Source organism: Rutidosis leptorrhynchoides, chromosome 5 (genome assembly GCF_046630445.1).
Source record: "Rutidosis leptorrhynchoides isolate AG116_Rl617_1_P2 chromosome 5, CSIRO_AGI_Rlap_v1, whole genome shotgun sequence".
Lineage (NCBI taxonomy): Eukaryota > Viridiplantae > Streptophyta > Magnoliopsida > Asterales > Asteraceae > Rutidosis > Rutidosis leptorrhynchoides.
In genome coordinates, this window is record NC_092337.1 from 65969149 (window position 1) to 65987020 (window position 17872).

The window sequence follows — 17872 nt, forward strand, 5'->3', positions numbered from 1 at the left end:
TTATGCCCTGTGGTCAAGGATGATTAAGGTTGCCATTGGAGGAAAATCCAAGGCCCTCCTCAATCATCTAACAACCAACCCACCAGAAACTACAGATGAAAAATATGAACAATGGGAGCAGGAAGACCTGATTGTGTTTTCTTGGCTCATTCAGAACATTGAACCAAACTTAGCAAGCAATCTCACTGAATTCCAAACTGCAAAAATGCTATGGGATGCACTGGTAACAACATACAGCTCTGGAAGGGACAAGTTGCAGACTTTTGATCTCCATGTCAGAGCAAATGAAATCAAGCAATCCGGTAAGTCAATCGAAGACCTCTAGATCAGTTTACAGGGTATATGGGGGGAAATTGAAAGAAGAGACCCAAACCCAATGAAATGCTCAATTGATATTGTCACTTATAACAAACTTAGATCCGAACAGAAACTATTTCAATTTTTAAATGCCTTGGATCATAAACATGACAATATCAAAAGAGAAATGCTTAGAATCGATCCATTACCCACTGCCGAAGAAGCATATGCTGCTGTCCGAAAAGAGAGTGCACACCAAAGCATATTTGGTGCTAAATCTGATGCTCCTTCCCACTCCGGCGTCGCAACCGGACTTGTAGCTTCAAAATCAAAAGAATCTGACGGGTTTGGGCTAGTTTCGAAAAACCAACTCCGGTCAGACTATTCTAAGTCATCATCCCGGGATAAAGATCACCTCGAATGTACCAAGTGTGGTATGAAACGTCATACGAAAGAACAATGCTTCAAGGTGATTGGATACCCAGAGTGGTGGAACAACGGACACAAAAAAGGGAAAGCAGCAGTGGCGGCGGCTACCGGAGGTAACCAATCGGCCAACAACTCCGGCGCCACCGCTAGTGGTGGATTTGGATTACTTGCGGCTGAGCAACCTTCATCGACTGAAGGTGAAGGTATGAATGATCGAGGGTTTTTTAACCCTAAATCAGGTACCAATTTTTCTATTACCCCCCTCAAGAACCTGGTTTGTGATAAATTCCCCCAAAACTTGTTAAATAATAATAATAATAATAATAATAATAATAATAATAATAATAATAATAATAATAATAATAATAATAATAATAATAATAATAATAATAATAATAATAATAATAATAATAATTTTTGTAAATTAGACACCACGTTTAAAAACAAATCTAAAAATAAACCTTTTTTGCAAAAAGAACTCTTAAATAATTTTTCTAACGTAAACTGTGTTTCAAATAAAATTAAAAGTGATGAATGGATCATTGATTGTGGTGCAACCGATACCATGACCTTTGATAAAAATGATATTTGCCTAAAATCAAAACCGAACAAAGATAAAATTAAAACTGCTAATGGTGGGGTAATTCAGGTTAAAGGGGGAGGAATGAATGAAATATCACCAACGTTGAAACTAAACAATTGTTTATATGTTCCTGCCCTCTCACACAAATTACTATCTGTTAGCCATGTCACAAAGGAACTTAATTGCACCGTATTATTACACCCGACCTTTTGTATCTTACAGGACCTCAGAACGGGGGAAATAATTGGTCGTGGTACTGAGCGAGATAGGTTAAACTACATTGAAGAGGTGATCCAAAATGGTACTGTTATGATAGCTCATGGGACACCTAACCGACAAGCTTGGCTATGGCATAGAAGTTTAGGTCATCCTTCCGCTAGTTATCTAAGTATTTTATTTCCTAGTTTATTTTCTTCAAATAAAACGCTTCAGTGCGAAACTTGTATTTTGTCAAAAAGCCATCAGAATTCTTTTAAAACTAGTAATACGAAAACTGAACGTCCTTTTGCCTTGATTCATTCTGATGTTTGGGGGCCAGCAAAGGTTAATGGGGGACATAATTTTCGATATTTCCTATTATTTATTGATGATTGTACCCGTATGACATGGACTTATTTTCTTACAAACAAATCCGAAGTCTTTAATAAATTTACTTCTTTTTATACCATGGTTCAAACTCAATTTAATTGTAACATACAAGTCCTAAGATCCGACAATGGGGGGGAATTCGTTAACACCCAAATGAAACAATTCTGCCAAGAAAATGGTATTATCCATCAGACCTCTTGCCCTCATACCTCCCAACAAAATGGGGTCGCTGAAAGGAAAAATCGTATCCTTTTAGAAATAACACGGGCTTTAATGATCGAGTCTAATGTTCCAAAATCTTTCTGGCCGGAAGCTCTTGCCACGGCAACTTATCTCGTGAATAGACTTCCAACCAGAGCCCTTGACCTAAAAAACCCCCCTTCAAGCCCTAACCAAATTTTATAAACCACCGTCAAATTTGACCCTCCAACCTCGGGTTTTTGGGTGCTCTGTGTTTGTTCATATACCTAAAACAGAACGATCCAAACTTGACCCTTGTGCTAAAAAAATGTGTTTTTGTCGGTTATGGGGTCAACCAGAAGGGGTATATTTGTTATAGCCCTAAAAAACGGCACATGTTCACTACCATGAACTGTGATTTTCTTGAGACTGAATACTTCTACACTACCCAACACACGAGTCAGGGGGAGACTGAGTCAAATGACACTGTGAGTTGGCTAGATATACCTTCATCAGAAGAAGTTAATAACAGTACCAAATCTCAGTATGATCCACCCGTCAGTACCACCTCTGAAAGTCCTCCCGATAACACTGGAAATACTGAGGTAAGTACCAAATCTTCTGAAACTGATTCTACTAATCATGAAAATCAAGAGAATGTTTCAGAACAGGAAACCAATACAGGTCAGCATGAATCAAACGGGCCTGAACAACAATCTGAATCTCAACAACAATCTGAATCTGAGCAAACAAACCAACAGCCCGAGCCTGAACAACCATATATGCTACCCCCGAGAGCAAATAGGGGAATTCCTCCAAAACGATATGATCCAGATCGAGAAGCCCTCCGGTCAAGGTACCCAATGGCAAATATTGCTAAAGGAAATCTATCAAAAGAAGCAAAAACTTTCACTTCCGCGATATACTCTGAAGAAATCCCAACAACAGTAGAACAAGCCCTAAAATCAAAGAAATGGAAGGAAGCAATGGAAACATAAATGAAAGCTCTAAAGACAAATAACAATTGGGAAAAATGCATCCTTCCAAACTCAAAGAAACCTGTTGGATGTCGTTGGGTGTTCACAATTAAACATAAAGCAGACGGTATAGTTGAAAGATACAAAGCTCGTCTCGTAGCTAAGGGATATACTCAAACTTATGGAGTCGATTACTCTGAAACTTTCTCACCCGTAGCCAAAATTGATACTATCAGAGTTTTATTCTCTGTTGCTGCAAATAAAGATTGGCCTCTCTATCAATTTGATGTAAAAAATGCCTTCTTACATGGAGAACTCAAAGAGGAAGTCTACATGGAAGCACCTCCTGGTTTCACGTCAGACTTCAAAAACAGGGAAGTTTGTCGCCTTAAAAAATCTCTATATGGACTAAAACAATCCCCGAGGGCTTGGTTTGGGCGCTTTACTTTAGCAATAAAAAATTATGGTTTTAAACAAAGTAACTCCGATCACACATTATTTCTTAAACGAAGAAACAATTTAATCATTGTCTCCTCATCTATGTAGACGATATGATCATAACAGGAAATGATAAAGAAGAAATTTTTAAACTAAAAAACAATTTATTTAAAGAGTTTTAAATGAAAGATTTAGGGAGACTTAAATATTTCTTGGGGATTGAAGTACTACGCTCTCAACAAGGGATCTTTATATGCCAAAAGAAATATGTTCTTGATCTCCTTGCTGAAACAGGAATGGTCGACTGCAAGCCTGCCGACACTCCTATGATTCCAAATCAAAGGTTGTACATGGAAGAAGATGCTAAACCCGCTGACAGAACTCAATATCAAAAAATTGTGGGAAAACTTATCTATCTTGCTCACACTCGTCCAGACATAGCACATGCTGTGGGAGTGGTGAGTCAATTCATGCACCAACCTCAACGTCATCATATGGATGCAGTTTGGAGAATTATCAAGTATTTAAAAGGAACAGCAGGACACAGAGTTTTATTTACAAAGAACAATAACCTTGAAACCCAAGTTTATACAGATGCTGGCTACGGAGGAGAAAAAGGAGATAGAAGGTCTACATCAGGATATTTTACCCTTGTTGGAGGAAATCTTGTCACATGGAAAAGTAAGAAGCAAAAGGTAGTCGCTCTCTCAAGTGCCGAAGCCGAATTTAGAGGTATTGCTAAAGGCGTAACTGAGGCCTTATGGATCCGGAAACTTTTAACAGAAATTGGCTTCCCACTCAAAAAATCTATCAAGATCTTCTACAACAACGAAGCCGCAATAGCTATCTCAGAAAATCCTGTCCAACATGACCGAACCAAACACGTTGAGATAGACAGGCATTTCATTAAAGAAAAACTTGAAGCCGAAATCATATCTCTTCCATCTGTCAGATCAGAGGGCCAGTTAGCAGACATCTTAACCAAATCAGTCAATGGAAGAGCATTCCATGAAGTTCTCATCAAGTTGAATATTGGGAATCCCACTATTCAACGAGCGGGGGAGTGTTAGACTGGAACAATTTGGATCAGAATGGCTCACCATCATCATTTCCTTATTTAAGAGATTTGTATAGATGTGCAGAGTGCTCCAACAGCTAGGTCTTCATATTGAATACCTTCCATATTTGTTTAGGCTCCTCTCCATAATTAGGATTGTAATCCCTGTATAAATAGCTAGCTTCTCCTTGTAACAAAACACACAATCAATATACAAAAGCTTTATACAATCATCTATATACAATTCTGTTTTGTCTCAATACTTATAATTTGACTAAATTATTAAGAACTGTATGGCTTTAGTTGCTCAACATCACAATCATATAAGACTTGTCAAGTCCAATATGTTCAGCGTTACAAAAATAAAATACTATTAATAATGTATGGAGTAATATGGGTACTATATATATATTTTAAAATTGGGGAAGTCATATTCTTCGTGATGTAGGTGTTAGAATTCGTCATTCATGTACCAAAAAAAAATAAGTGATTTAAATCAATTACTAACTCACCAACTGTTATGACAATTTGCGTAGCGCACTCATACCAGCGGAAGCTAGAATATAATTTGTTTGAGACAAACTTGCGAGAAATAATAGAAAGCAAATAAAGTAACTGATAACATGAAGATTTAACGTGGTTCGGCAAACCCTGCCTACATCCACCCCAAGAGTCTCCTTTATTCTTATAATATAAAAGAACCCGGTACAAGAAAAAGTACACTATGAGTTAAACCCAAACCCAAGCCCCTTAGATTTTAGTATAAAATCTAAGTTTCTCGTACAATCTTTTACACTCCTTACAAGAATAAAACTCTCAACCTCACAAATACACACTCTTCGTTGATATTATCGATCAACTGTGTTTTTCCTTTTGTGATCTTATTTTGTGGATGCCTTATGCTCTTCTCAGCTCCATCTATTTATAGTAATTCTTTGACATGTGAAATCACATGTATGAAAACAATCTTACAAATATAGCCTAACTATTCCTTCTTTGACTTGTTAATTTGTTCATGCACAAAATGTGAGTCACCCATTGTGGGCTACCGTCCAACAATCTCCACCTTGATGAACATTTATCTTCGTCACCGAAAATACTAACACCAAGTACTTTCACCGTTGGCCTCCGTTATCACCACTGCACACACCTTGAATCACCTCGGTCCTGAACTTGATTCAAATGAAACGGCCAATAATCATGTGCAACTGACCCTGTCAACTTACCTAGTTGACATTGGAGAGGAGTCTCGAATCACCTCTCCCTTAGTAGGATTTTCCTTCTCACTATCGTCTAACTCGATCAAACATGTCGTCACATGTTCCTGATCAATTTCCCGTGTGCACAGTTTCCAAACCTTCAAGACACGAGTACATTTGGTACTCGCCACCAGATGATATAAACCCTCATACTTCTCTCCCTTCATCAGGAACTTCTTGCCACGTGTGATTTTCATAACTCCACCTACGGCCGAATAGCTGTATCCTTGAGAATCCAACTGGCTTAAGGAAATTAGATTCTTACACATCTTTGGTGCGTACGCCACACCACCAAAAGTGTAAGCAGCTCCGTGAAATAATTTTATTTTCACCATGCCAACACCCTCAACATCACATGTTGAACCATCACCTAAAGTCAGCACCCCCGCTTTCTTTAATATTAGCTTATCAAAATAAGCTTTCTTGGAACACACATGCATCGTACAACCAGAATCTAAAATCCATTCATCTTGAGCAGAAGTAGAACTTTTGGAGACTGTGAGAACATCTCCCAAATTAACCGATTCATTAACTACTACCGCAGCCGATGAACCCCCAGATTTATCTTCACCATTCTTCCAGAGTGGACAATCCTTCTTATAGTGACCCCACTCTTGACATTTGAAGCACTGGATACCCTTCATGCTGTAGTGACCCGAACTTTTCCATGTTTATATATATTAATTGAGATTGATATTTACATGACTAAATGTTTCCAACGTGTTAAGCAATCAAACTTGTAAAGACTTAATTAAATGAAATAAGTTTCATATAGACAATTGATCACCCAAGTTGACCGGCGATTCACGAACGTTACAAATTTGTAAAAACTATATGTTGTGGTATATATAGACATATATATATGGTTCACATGAGATTATGATGAGTAAGTATCTCACTAAGTATATTAACAATGTGTGATATACATAAGAAATGAGATTACTAAGTTAAGAAACTCGAAATGATATATATAACGATTATCGTTATGATAAACGGATTAGAAGTTATAATCAATTGAATTTTCGATATTTTTATTAAAAATGATTATTATTATCGTCGTTTTTTATCGTCATTCTAGTTTTATCTTATTATTATCATTATTATTATCTTTATCAATAAAAGGGATTTATCATTAAAAATTGTTATTTTTTTTATTATTACTATCGTTATTATCGTTAAAGTTATAATTAGTATTATTATTATTATCCAATTATTATTATTATTATTATTATTATTATTATTATTATTATTATTATTATTATTATTATTAGTATTATTATTATTATTATTATCACTATTAATATATATATATCATTATTTAAAAATAGTTATTGTTATTGTTATTATTATTATTACTATATTATCATTAAGATAATTATTAGTATTATCGTTAATAATGTTATAGTAACTATCATTATTAATATAAGTGTAATTAAAACAAATATTTGTAACACCTAATTATTTTGATTACTATTATTATCATTATTATGAACACGATATAAAAGACGATTAAAAGCTATTAAACGAAACGATTAGGAAATAATGAGTAAGAGTATCATGATGAAATTAAAATATTATAAGATATTGATTTTGATAAAATTATCGTTCTTATTATTTTTATCATTACTATTATTATTAAAAGTATCGTTAGTATTAAAACTATCATTTTAACAAAAATTATCATTTTAATAGAAATGTCATTGTTACTATAAAATATCATTATTATTATTATTTTAAATAGAATTATTATTTTAAAGATAATATTAAAAATTATCGTAAATATTAAAGTTATCATAATTAGAATTATCGTTTTATCATAATGTCATCTTAGTAATTATAAATATTGATATTTTTATAATAATAATTATTATTACAAAATAATATAACTTTTACTTACTATCATTATAGATATTATTTTATCAAATAAATATGTGATACAAACATATTTTACTACGTGTAATAACTTACTTTAATGATACCTATCATATTATCTTTATGATATTAAATGAACCCTATAAATTTTATTACTTAATATATATAAAAGTATATTTTATTACATAAATTTAATATAAAATTTTATTTATTAATAAATAAATTATATTATTACTCTAATAAATCTTTTAAAAATATAAAACGACGATATTTAAACTATATATTAATCATGTATAGATTTTTGGAAATTATTTTGAGTCAAATTTACTTTTGTTGACTTTTGCATATTAGTCTCGAGCATTAGGATTGTGGTACACTATGACTTGACCTAATTTATTAGACAAATATTGACCAACACATAATTATATATAATTAATTTAGGTTCGTGAATCCGAGGCCAACCTTGCACTTGTTCAATGACGTTATATGTATTTTTACTACGAAATACAGTATGGTGAGTTTCATTTGCCTTTTTACCCTTTATATTTTTGGGCTGAGAATACATGCGAAATTTTTTATAACTGTTTTACGAAATGGACACAAGTAATTGAAACTACATTCTATGGTTGAATTATCGAAATCGAATATGCCTCTTTTTATTAAGTCTGGTAATCTAAGAATTAGGGAACAGACACCCTAATTGACGAGAATCCTAAAGATAGATCTATTGGGCCTAACAAACCCCATCCAAAGTACCAGATGCTTTAGTACTTCGAAATTTAAATCATGTCCGAAGGAGGATCCCGGAATGATAGGGGATATTCTTATATGTATCTAGTTAATGTCGGTTACCAGGTGTTCACCATATGAATGATTATTTTTGTCTTTATGCATGGGACGTATATTTATGAGAACTGAAAATGAAATTCTTGTGGTCTATTAAAATAATGGAAATAAATGATTATGATAAACTAATGAACTCACCAACCTTTTGGTTGACATTTTAAAGCATGTTTATTCTCAGGTGTTAAAGAAATCTTCCGCTGTGCATTTGCTCATTTTAAAGATATTACTTGGAGTCTTTCATAGCATATTTCAAAAAACGTTGCATTCGAGTCATTGAGTTCATCAAAGATTATTATTAAATCAATTTATAGTTGGATAGTGGATATTATGAAATGGTATGCATGCCTATCAATTTTCAATGTAAAGAAAGTTTGTCTTTTAAAAACTAATGCAATGTTTGTAAAATGTATCATATAGAGGTCAAATACCTCGCAATGTAATCAACTATTGTGAATCGTTTATAATATATATGAACGGGTCCTTTCAGTATATACATGTTGTGTTTTGATATGTATTCTTACACTTTTGAAAGACTTTAAGACACATATCAAAGTACTTCTACTTGACAAAAATGCTTACAATTACATCCTCGTTCAGTTTCATCAATAATTCTACTCGTATGCATCCGTATTCGTACTCGTACAATACACAGCTTTTAGATGTATGTACTATTGGTATATACACTCTAATGATCAGCTCTTAGCAGCCTATGTGAGTCACCTAACACATGTGGGAACTATCATTTGGCAACTAGCATGAAATATCTCATAAAATTATAAATATATTAGTAATCATTCATGACTTATTTACATGAAAACAAAATTACATATCCTTTATATCTAATCCATATACCAACGACCAAAAACACCTGCAAACACTTTCATTCTTTAATTTTCTTCATCTAATTGATCTCTCTCAAGTTCCATCTTCAAGTTCTAAGTGTTCTTCATAAATTCCATAAGTATAGTTTCATAAAAATCAAGAATACTTCCAAGTTTGCAAGTCTACTTCCAAGCTTTCTAATCCATTCCAAGTAATCATCTAAGATCAAGGAACCTTTGTTATTTACAGTAGGTTATCTTTCTAATTCAAGGTAATATTCATATTTAAACTTTGATTCAATTTCTACAACTATAACAATCTTATTTCAAGTGAAAATCTTACTTGAACTGTTTTCGTGTCATGATTCTGCTTCAAGAACTTTCAAGCCATCCAAGGATCCTTTGAAGCTAGATCCATTTTTCTCATTTCCAGTAGGTTTATCCAGAAAACTTGAGGTAGTAATGATGTTCATAACATCATTCGATTCATACATATAAAGCTATCTTATTCGAAGGTTTAAACTTGTAATCACTAGAACATAGTTTAGTTAATTCTAAACTTGTTCACAAACAAAAGTTAATCCTTCAAACTTGACTTTTAAAATCAACTAAACACATGTTCTATATCTATATGATATGCTAACTTAATGATTTAAAACCTAGAAACACGATGAACACCATAAAATAGGATATACGCCGTCGTAGTGAAACCGGGGGCTGTTTTGGTTTGGATAATTAAAAACTATGATAAACTTTGATTTAAAAGTTGTTCTTCTGGGAAAATTATTTTTCATATGAACATGAAACTATATCCAAAAATCTTGGTTAAACTCAAAGTGAAATTATGTTTTTCAAAATGGTCATCAAGATGTCGTTCTTTCGACGAAAATGACTACCTCTTTAGTAATTGACATGTAACTTAAATTTCCTACTATAAACCTATACTTTTTCTGTTTGAATTCTTAAATTAGAGTTCAATATGAAACCATAGCAATTTGATTCACTCAAAACGGATTTAAAATGAAGAAGTTATGGGTAAAACAAGATTGGATATTTTTGATCTTTTTAGCTACGGGAAATGTTTAACAAATCTATACAAATCATATCCTAGCTAACTTATATTGTATTATATATGTATTCTAATATATTATGTAATCTTGGGATACCATAGACACGTATGCAAATGTTTTGACATATCATATCGACCCATGTATATATATTATTTGGAACAACCATAGACACTCTATATGCAGTAATGTTGGAGTTAGCTATATAGGGTTGAGGTTGATTCCAAAAATATATATACTTTGAGTTGTGATCTATCTTGAGATGTGTATACACTGAGTCGTGGATTGATTCAAGATAATATATATATCGATTTATTTCTGTACATCTAACTGTGGACAACTAGTTGTAGGTTATTAACGAGGACAGCTGACTTAATACACTCAAATCTTTAAAACATAATAAAAATGGTTGTAATTATATTTTGATGATACTTTGATATATATGTACATATTTGTATAGGTTCGTGAATCGATTCGTGGCCAAGTCTTATTTCCGAGGAAGGAAATATCTGTGAAAGTGAGTTATAGTCCCACTTTTAAAATCTAATATTTTTGGGATGAGAATACATGCAGGTTTTATAAATGATTTACAAAATAGACACAAGTACGTGAAACTACATTCTATGGTTGAATTATCGAAATCGAATATGCCCCTTTTTATTAAGTCTGGTAATCTAAGAATTAGGGAACAGACACCCTAATTGACGTGAATCCTAAAGATAGATCTATTGGGCCTAACAAACCCCATCCAAAGTACCGGATGCTTTAGTACTTCGAAATTTATATCATATCCGAAGGGTGTCCCGGAATGATGGGGATATTCTTATATATGCATCTTGTTAATGTCGGTTACCAGGTGTTCACCATATGAATAATTTTTATCTCTATGTATGGGATGTGTATTGAAATATGAAATCTTGTGGTCTATTGTTACGATTTGATATATATAGGTTAAACCTATAACTCACCAACATTTTCGTTGATGTTTAAAGCATGTTTATTCTCAGGTGAATACTAAGAGCTTTCGCCGTTGCATACTAAAATAAGGACAAGATTTGGAGTCCATGTTTGTATGATATTGTGTAAAAAACTGCATTCAAGAAACATATGTCGATGTAATATATTTCTATTGTAAACCATTATGTAATGGTCATGTGTAAACAGTATATTTTAGATTATCATTATTTGATAATCTACTTAATGCTTTTAAAACCTTTATTGATAAAATAAAGGTTATGGTTGTTTTAAAAATGAATGCAGTCTTTGAAAAACGTCTCATATAGAGGTCAAAATCTCGCAACGAAATCAATTAATATGGAACGTTTATAATCAATATGAACGGGACATTTCAGTTGGTATCAGAGCGTTGGTCTTAGAGAACCATAAAATTTGCATTAGTGTGTCTTATCGAGTTTGTTAGGATGCATTAGTGAGTCTGGACTTCGACCGTGTTTTCTTTAAAAATGATTGCTTAACATTTTTGTTGGAAACTATATATTATTAACATGTAAATATTATGTGATATATTAATCTCTTAACATGTTTGATATTGTGTGATAGATGTCTACCTCTAACACAAATCTCATTGCCTCACCTAATAATAACGAAGAGTTGAATATATATTGGCAAGATTCACAAGTTCCCGAAGAACCGGAAGAAGAGGAAACGAAACCGGAAGAAGAGGAACCGGAAGAAGAGGAACCAGAAGAAGAGGAACCGGAAGAAGAAGAGGTTCCGGAAAATGATTTTTTATATGAACATGAAACTATATCCAAAAATCTTGGTTAAACTCAAAGTGAAAGTATGTTTTTCAAAATGATCATCAAGATGTCGTTCTTTCGACGAAAATGACTACCTCTTTAGTAATTGACATGTAACTTAAATTTCCTACTATAAACCTATACTTTTTCTGTTTGGATTCTTAAATTATAGTTCAATATGAAACCATAGCAATTTGATTCACTCAAAACGAATTTAAAATGAAGAAGTTATGGGTAAAACAAGATTGGATATTTTTGATCTTTTTAGCTACGGGAAATGTTTAACAAACCTATACAAATCATATCCTAGCTAACGTATATTGTATTATACATGTATTCTAATATATTATGTAATCTTGGGATACCATAGACACGTATGCAAATGTTTTGACATATCATATAGACCCATGATATATATTATTTGGAACAACCATAGACACTCTATATGCAGTAATGTTGGAGTTAGCTATAAAGGGTTGAGGTTGATTCCAAAAATATATATACTTTGAGTTGTGATCTAGCCTGAGACGTGTATACACTGGGTCATGGATTGATTCACGATAATATATATCGATTTATTTCTGTACATCTAACTGTGGACAACTAGTTGTAGGTTATTAACGAGGACAGCTGACTTAATACACTCAAATCTTTAAAACATAATAAAAATGGTTGTAATTATATTTTGATGATACTTTGATATATATGTACATATTTGTATAGGTTCGTGAATCGATCCGAGGCCAAGTCTTATTTCCGAGGAAGGAAATATCTGTGAAAGTGAGTTATAGTCCCACTTTTAAAATCTAATATTTTTGGGATGAGAATACATGCAGGTTTTATAAATGATTTACAAAATAGACATAAGTACGTGAAACTACATTCTATGGTTGAATTATCGAAATCGAATATGCCCCTTTTTATTAAGTCTGGTAATCTAAGAATTAGGGAACAGACACCCTAATTGACGCGAATCCTAAAGATAGATCTATTGGGCCTAAAAAACCCCATCCAAAGTACCGGATGCTTTAGTACTTCAAAATTTATATCATATCGGAAGGGTGTCCCGGAATGATGGGGATATTCTTATATATGCATCTTGTTAATTTCGGTTACCAGGTGTTCACCATATGAATGATTTTTATCTCTATGTATGGGATGTGTATTGAAATATGAAATCTTGTGGTCTATTGTTACGATTTGATATATATAGGTTAAATCTATAACTCACCAACATTTTTGTTGACGTTTAAAGCATGTTTATTCTCAGGTGAATACTAAGAGCTTCCGCTGTTGCATACTAAAATAAGGACAAGATTTGGAGTTCATGTTTGTATGATATTGTGTAAAAAAAACTGCATTCAAGAAACATATGTCGATGTAATATATTTCTATTGTAAACCATTATGTAATGGTCGTGTGTAAACAGTATATTTTAGATTATCATTATTTGATAATCTGCTTAATGCTTTTAAAACCTTTATTGATAAAATAAAGGTTATGGTTGTTTTAAAAATGAATGCAGTCTTTGAAAAACGTCTCATATAGAGGTCAAAACCTCGCAACGAAATCAATTAATATGGAACGTTTATAATCAATATGAACGGGACATTTCACATGCCGTCTCCTAATTTAGACCTACTCTTATCTCTAAATCTCTTCGCGGCAAACCTTCCCCTTCCATGACCAACCATAGCAAACTCATGCTCAAAATGGTCATCAGATCTTCGTTTCTTATCCTGAGATAAGAGTGCCGGTACTACCTCCTCCGTCTTTACAGTAGCCTTTCCGTAAAGAACAGTAGTAACCAAAGTATCATACGAACTGGGAAGAGAGGTAAGAAGAATAAGGGCCTTATCTTCTTCCTCAATATTAACCTCAACTTTTGCAAGTTGATCCACCAGACCATTAAACACGTTCATGTGTTCAATGATATTCCCGCCATCCTCCATCTTCAATCGATAAAGATCACGCTTCAAGTTTAGCTTTGTGGTCATATTCTTCCCGAGATATAACTTCTCGAGGGCCATTCACAACCCCGTCGCGGTTGTCTCGCCACTGAAATTATTAATGATCTTATCACTGATGGATAGGCGAATGGTACTGACACATCTTTCCTCGATGTCATTCCAATCGTCATCCGTCATCTTTTCTGACTTGCCGTCCTTTTTACCCTTCAACGACTTTGCCAAGCCCTGCTGAACCAGGACATCCTTCACCCTTGCTTGCTACAAGGTGAAATTCCCGATTCCATCAAATGGCTCCACTTTAAACTGCATACCGCTATTTCCCGCCATCTCCAAACAAAAAAATATCTGATAAACCTGGATACGCTCTGATATCACTTGTTATGACAATTTACCTAGCGCACCCACACCAGCGGAAGCGAGGATATAATTTGTTTTAGACAAACTTGCGAGAAATAATAGAAAGCAAATAAAGTAACTGATAACACGACGATTTAACTTGGTTCGGCAAACCCTGCCTACATCCACCCCAAGAGTCTCCTTTATTCTTATAATATAAAAGAACCCGGTACAAGAAAAAGTACACTATGAGTTAAACCCAAACCCAAGCCCCTTAGATTTTAGTATAAAATCTAAGTTTCTCGTACAATCTTTTACACTCCTTACAAGAATAAAAGTCTCAACCTCACAAATACACACTCTCCGTTGATATTATCGATCAACTGTGTTTTTCCTTTTGTGATCTTATTTTGTGGATGCCTTATGCTCTTCTCAGCTCCATCTATTTATAGTATTTCTTTGACATGTGAAATCACATGTATGAAAAGAATCTTACAAATATAGCCTAACTATTCCTTCTTTGACTTGTTAATTTGATCATGCACAAAATGTGAGTCACTCATTGTGGGCTACCGTCCAACACAAACGATAAACGAATTAAGTAAAACATAAAAGTAATAAGAGTAAACAATAACGACAAAAGGGCTTAATGTGGTTATAACCCAACTTCAAATACGGAATTAGTCCACAAGCACAAATCAGAGATTTTTTACCAATTAATTTTGTACACACGATTATAGGTTACATGGGGTTATATTTATAGTGGAAAACAAGTTAGACTTACAAGAGGAAAAGGAATCCTAGTCGCATTCCAACTTCATGCGCCTGGCACTTTTTCGCGACCGTAGCTTCTACCCTCACGATCGTGAGGCTTGTCAAGTAAGAACTCAAATTCACTAGCTGCATCTTCGTGACTATAATTGCACCCCTCGAGGTTGCGATCCCTGACCAGTTTCGAATTCTTCTTCTAGTTTAACTCGACTTGGCATTTCAACAATCTCTCACTCGAAGAAGACTTTAAACAATCCCATACCGATCTTCAATCGAAAATTCATCTCAACTGTGAATTATGTTTATACAACCCATAACCACCCCGGATTAGCTAATTAACAACTTCTTTTGATACCACCAGATGAGACACCCGAATCACGCTGCACTTCCATCGTTATGCTACAATGGAAGGAAGTCTTTCGACTTAAAAAAATACCGATGAGCAATAATCCAATTATAACGACCCTCATTTTTCCATTCTATACTTTTCCTTATTAAATGCCCAACAATATAATAAAACTTAACAATTAAACATTAATTAACGGTTGTTAAGTATTAAGAATTATAAATTATATTAATTAACTTTATACATTAATTGACAAGTTAATAAAAGACGAAAATAATAAGTTAATTAATTTTCGTGAACAAAAGGTAATAAATTAAAGTTTAAAGTATATAACTTAATTAATCTTAAAACAAGTTTAGGGATTATTTAAGCTAATTTAAAGTGCAAGGACTAAAACGAAAAAATCCCAAAACTCCTCCCTTGATAATGCCTAGCCGGAAAAAATATATATATGAAATGTCCAAAATACCCCTCCCAATTTTCAGCTCCCATGACCCCCATTACTTCATCTCCAAGTCCAACTTGTTCCCTAAGTAAACCTAACCCTAACCCTAATTCTAGAATTTTCCTAGCACTCCTATAAATAGAGGCCTAAGCTAAACCTTTTCTTTGTACCAAATCTCATTCACAAATCTCTCTCCCAAATCTCTCTCCCTTCTCTCTTGTTTTCGGCTAAATAAATCGAAACCATCACCACCACCATCGAAATCCACCACCACCACCTTCAAGTTCTTCAAGTGATCTTCAAGTCGTTCTTCGCGTTCTTCAAAGTTCTTCATAGATCTTCAAAGGTGTTCATCAATCTTCAAGGTTTTGATCTTCATCTTCAAAGTGTTTCATCTTTTCTTTGTTAATCATCTTCGAATCTTCAAGGTATAACATAAACCCTAAAACTTATTTACATAATCTTTGATCTTTGTTTTAAATTCATGTTCATGATACAATCTTGATTAATTCATAAACATATACATTATATACATGTACACACATAGATTTATATATACATGAAAAAGAAAAAAGAAAAAAAAATTTAATATGTATGTATGTGTATCGACCGAAAAAAAAGGGGGGAAGGAGTGTTTGATCTTTAAACTCTAGATAAATGTTAGAAGATTGGTTTGTGTTTAATTAAGGAAACAAAATAAATACATATATACATATACATATTCGATATATATATATACATATAAAAAAATATTTTTATATACATACATATATATATATATACGGTTTATATATATGAAAAAATAAAAATACTATATATATATACATATACACGATTTATATATACATATACATATTAAAATATTAAAACCTTAACTAATTAAACCTAACCCTAATTTATTAAACCCCAATTTAATAAAACCCTAATACATTAATTAAACCCTAATCATTTATTACTAAACTCTAATGTTAAATATTACTTTAATTATCTAAAACCCAAATACTATTATATAATACTAACACCTATACACTTATGTTATTACTAACACATATAATATACTACTACTTATATTATATTATATTATACGATTACGTTAGTCATTCACGATAACGTGTGATTACTCGAACGTCAACGCTACTTAAGGCCTAGGGTGATCCTTGGTACCACTATGGGACGCTTGTGGATTACGAATGCCAAACTTAGATTTTGGTCAAGAAATCCTGGGCCAACCGGTAACAATTGGTCATTCCGGTGACTCGGCGGTGGAATAGATGTTTGAGTATGGTGCACAATATCAAACCCGACTATAGTAATCATACACCTAGTTATCTTCACACTTAAATGGTGGTAGACTTATTAAGGACAACTCACTAGTGTTCGACACTAACGTACTAAAAATGGAAACTACTAAAAATGGAAACTACTAAAAGTAGAAACTTACTAGGAATGGAACTTAGTAAAATGAAGTATACTTAAAACACTTGCATACTTAAAATTAAATTTGGGCAAAATACTTAACTACTCTTAAATGTCATTAGGTTGACTTTCTGCTCATCCATTCAAACTTTCTATTCCGAGGAATAACGATCTCTCTCTACTTACTAAGGTGAACTCATAGCCCCACTCTTTATTGCTAGCAAATTTATTTAACTTAATTGGGGGTGTGATAAATTGGTATCAGAGCATAACCAGGCTGTTATAGAGAACCAGGATTGCATCTTTATGTGTGCCTTACTTGCTAGCTAGGGTGCCTTAGCAATCTAGGAAACTATAACCTTTCCTGCCTTAGACTTAAAGCACTTAGGATTGCCTTATAATCTTAACACTTAT

The 17872-nt window shown here is 33.2% G+C and overlaps 1 protein-coding gene across 1 annotated transcript; it reads left to right on the forward strand.

The window, feature by feature from the left end:
- Positions 1-484: 484 nt before the first annotated feature.
- LOC139848712 (uncharacterized) lies at positions 485-3075 on the forward strand. The gene is made up of 3 exons (XM_071838417.1): positions 485-965; positions 1203-1852; positions 2374-3075. The coding sequence occupies exons 1-3, from the start codon at positions 485-487 to the stop codon at positions 3073-3075; spliced, it is 1833 nt and encodes a 610-aa protein (XP_071694518.1).
- The last annotated feature ends 14797 nt before the right edge of the window (positions 3076-17872 follow it).

Coding starts and splice junctions, on each gene's coding strand:
- LOC139848712 (XM_071838417.1), top strand. CDS start 485: ATGCTTAGAATCGATCCATTACCCACTGCCGAAGAAGCATATGCTGCT. Junction 966..1,202: donor GTTTTTTAACCCTAAATCAG/GTACCAATTTTT, acceptor TTTTGCAAAAAG/AACTCTTAAATAATTTTTCT. Junction 1,853..2,373: donor ATGTTTGGGGGCCAGCAAAG/GTTAATGGGGGA, acceptor TACCTAAAACAG/AACGATCCAAACTTGACCCT.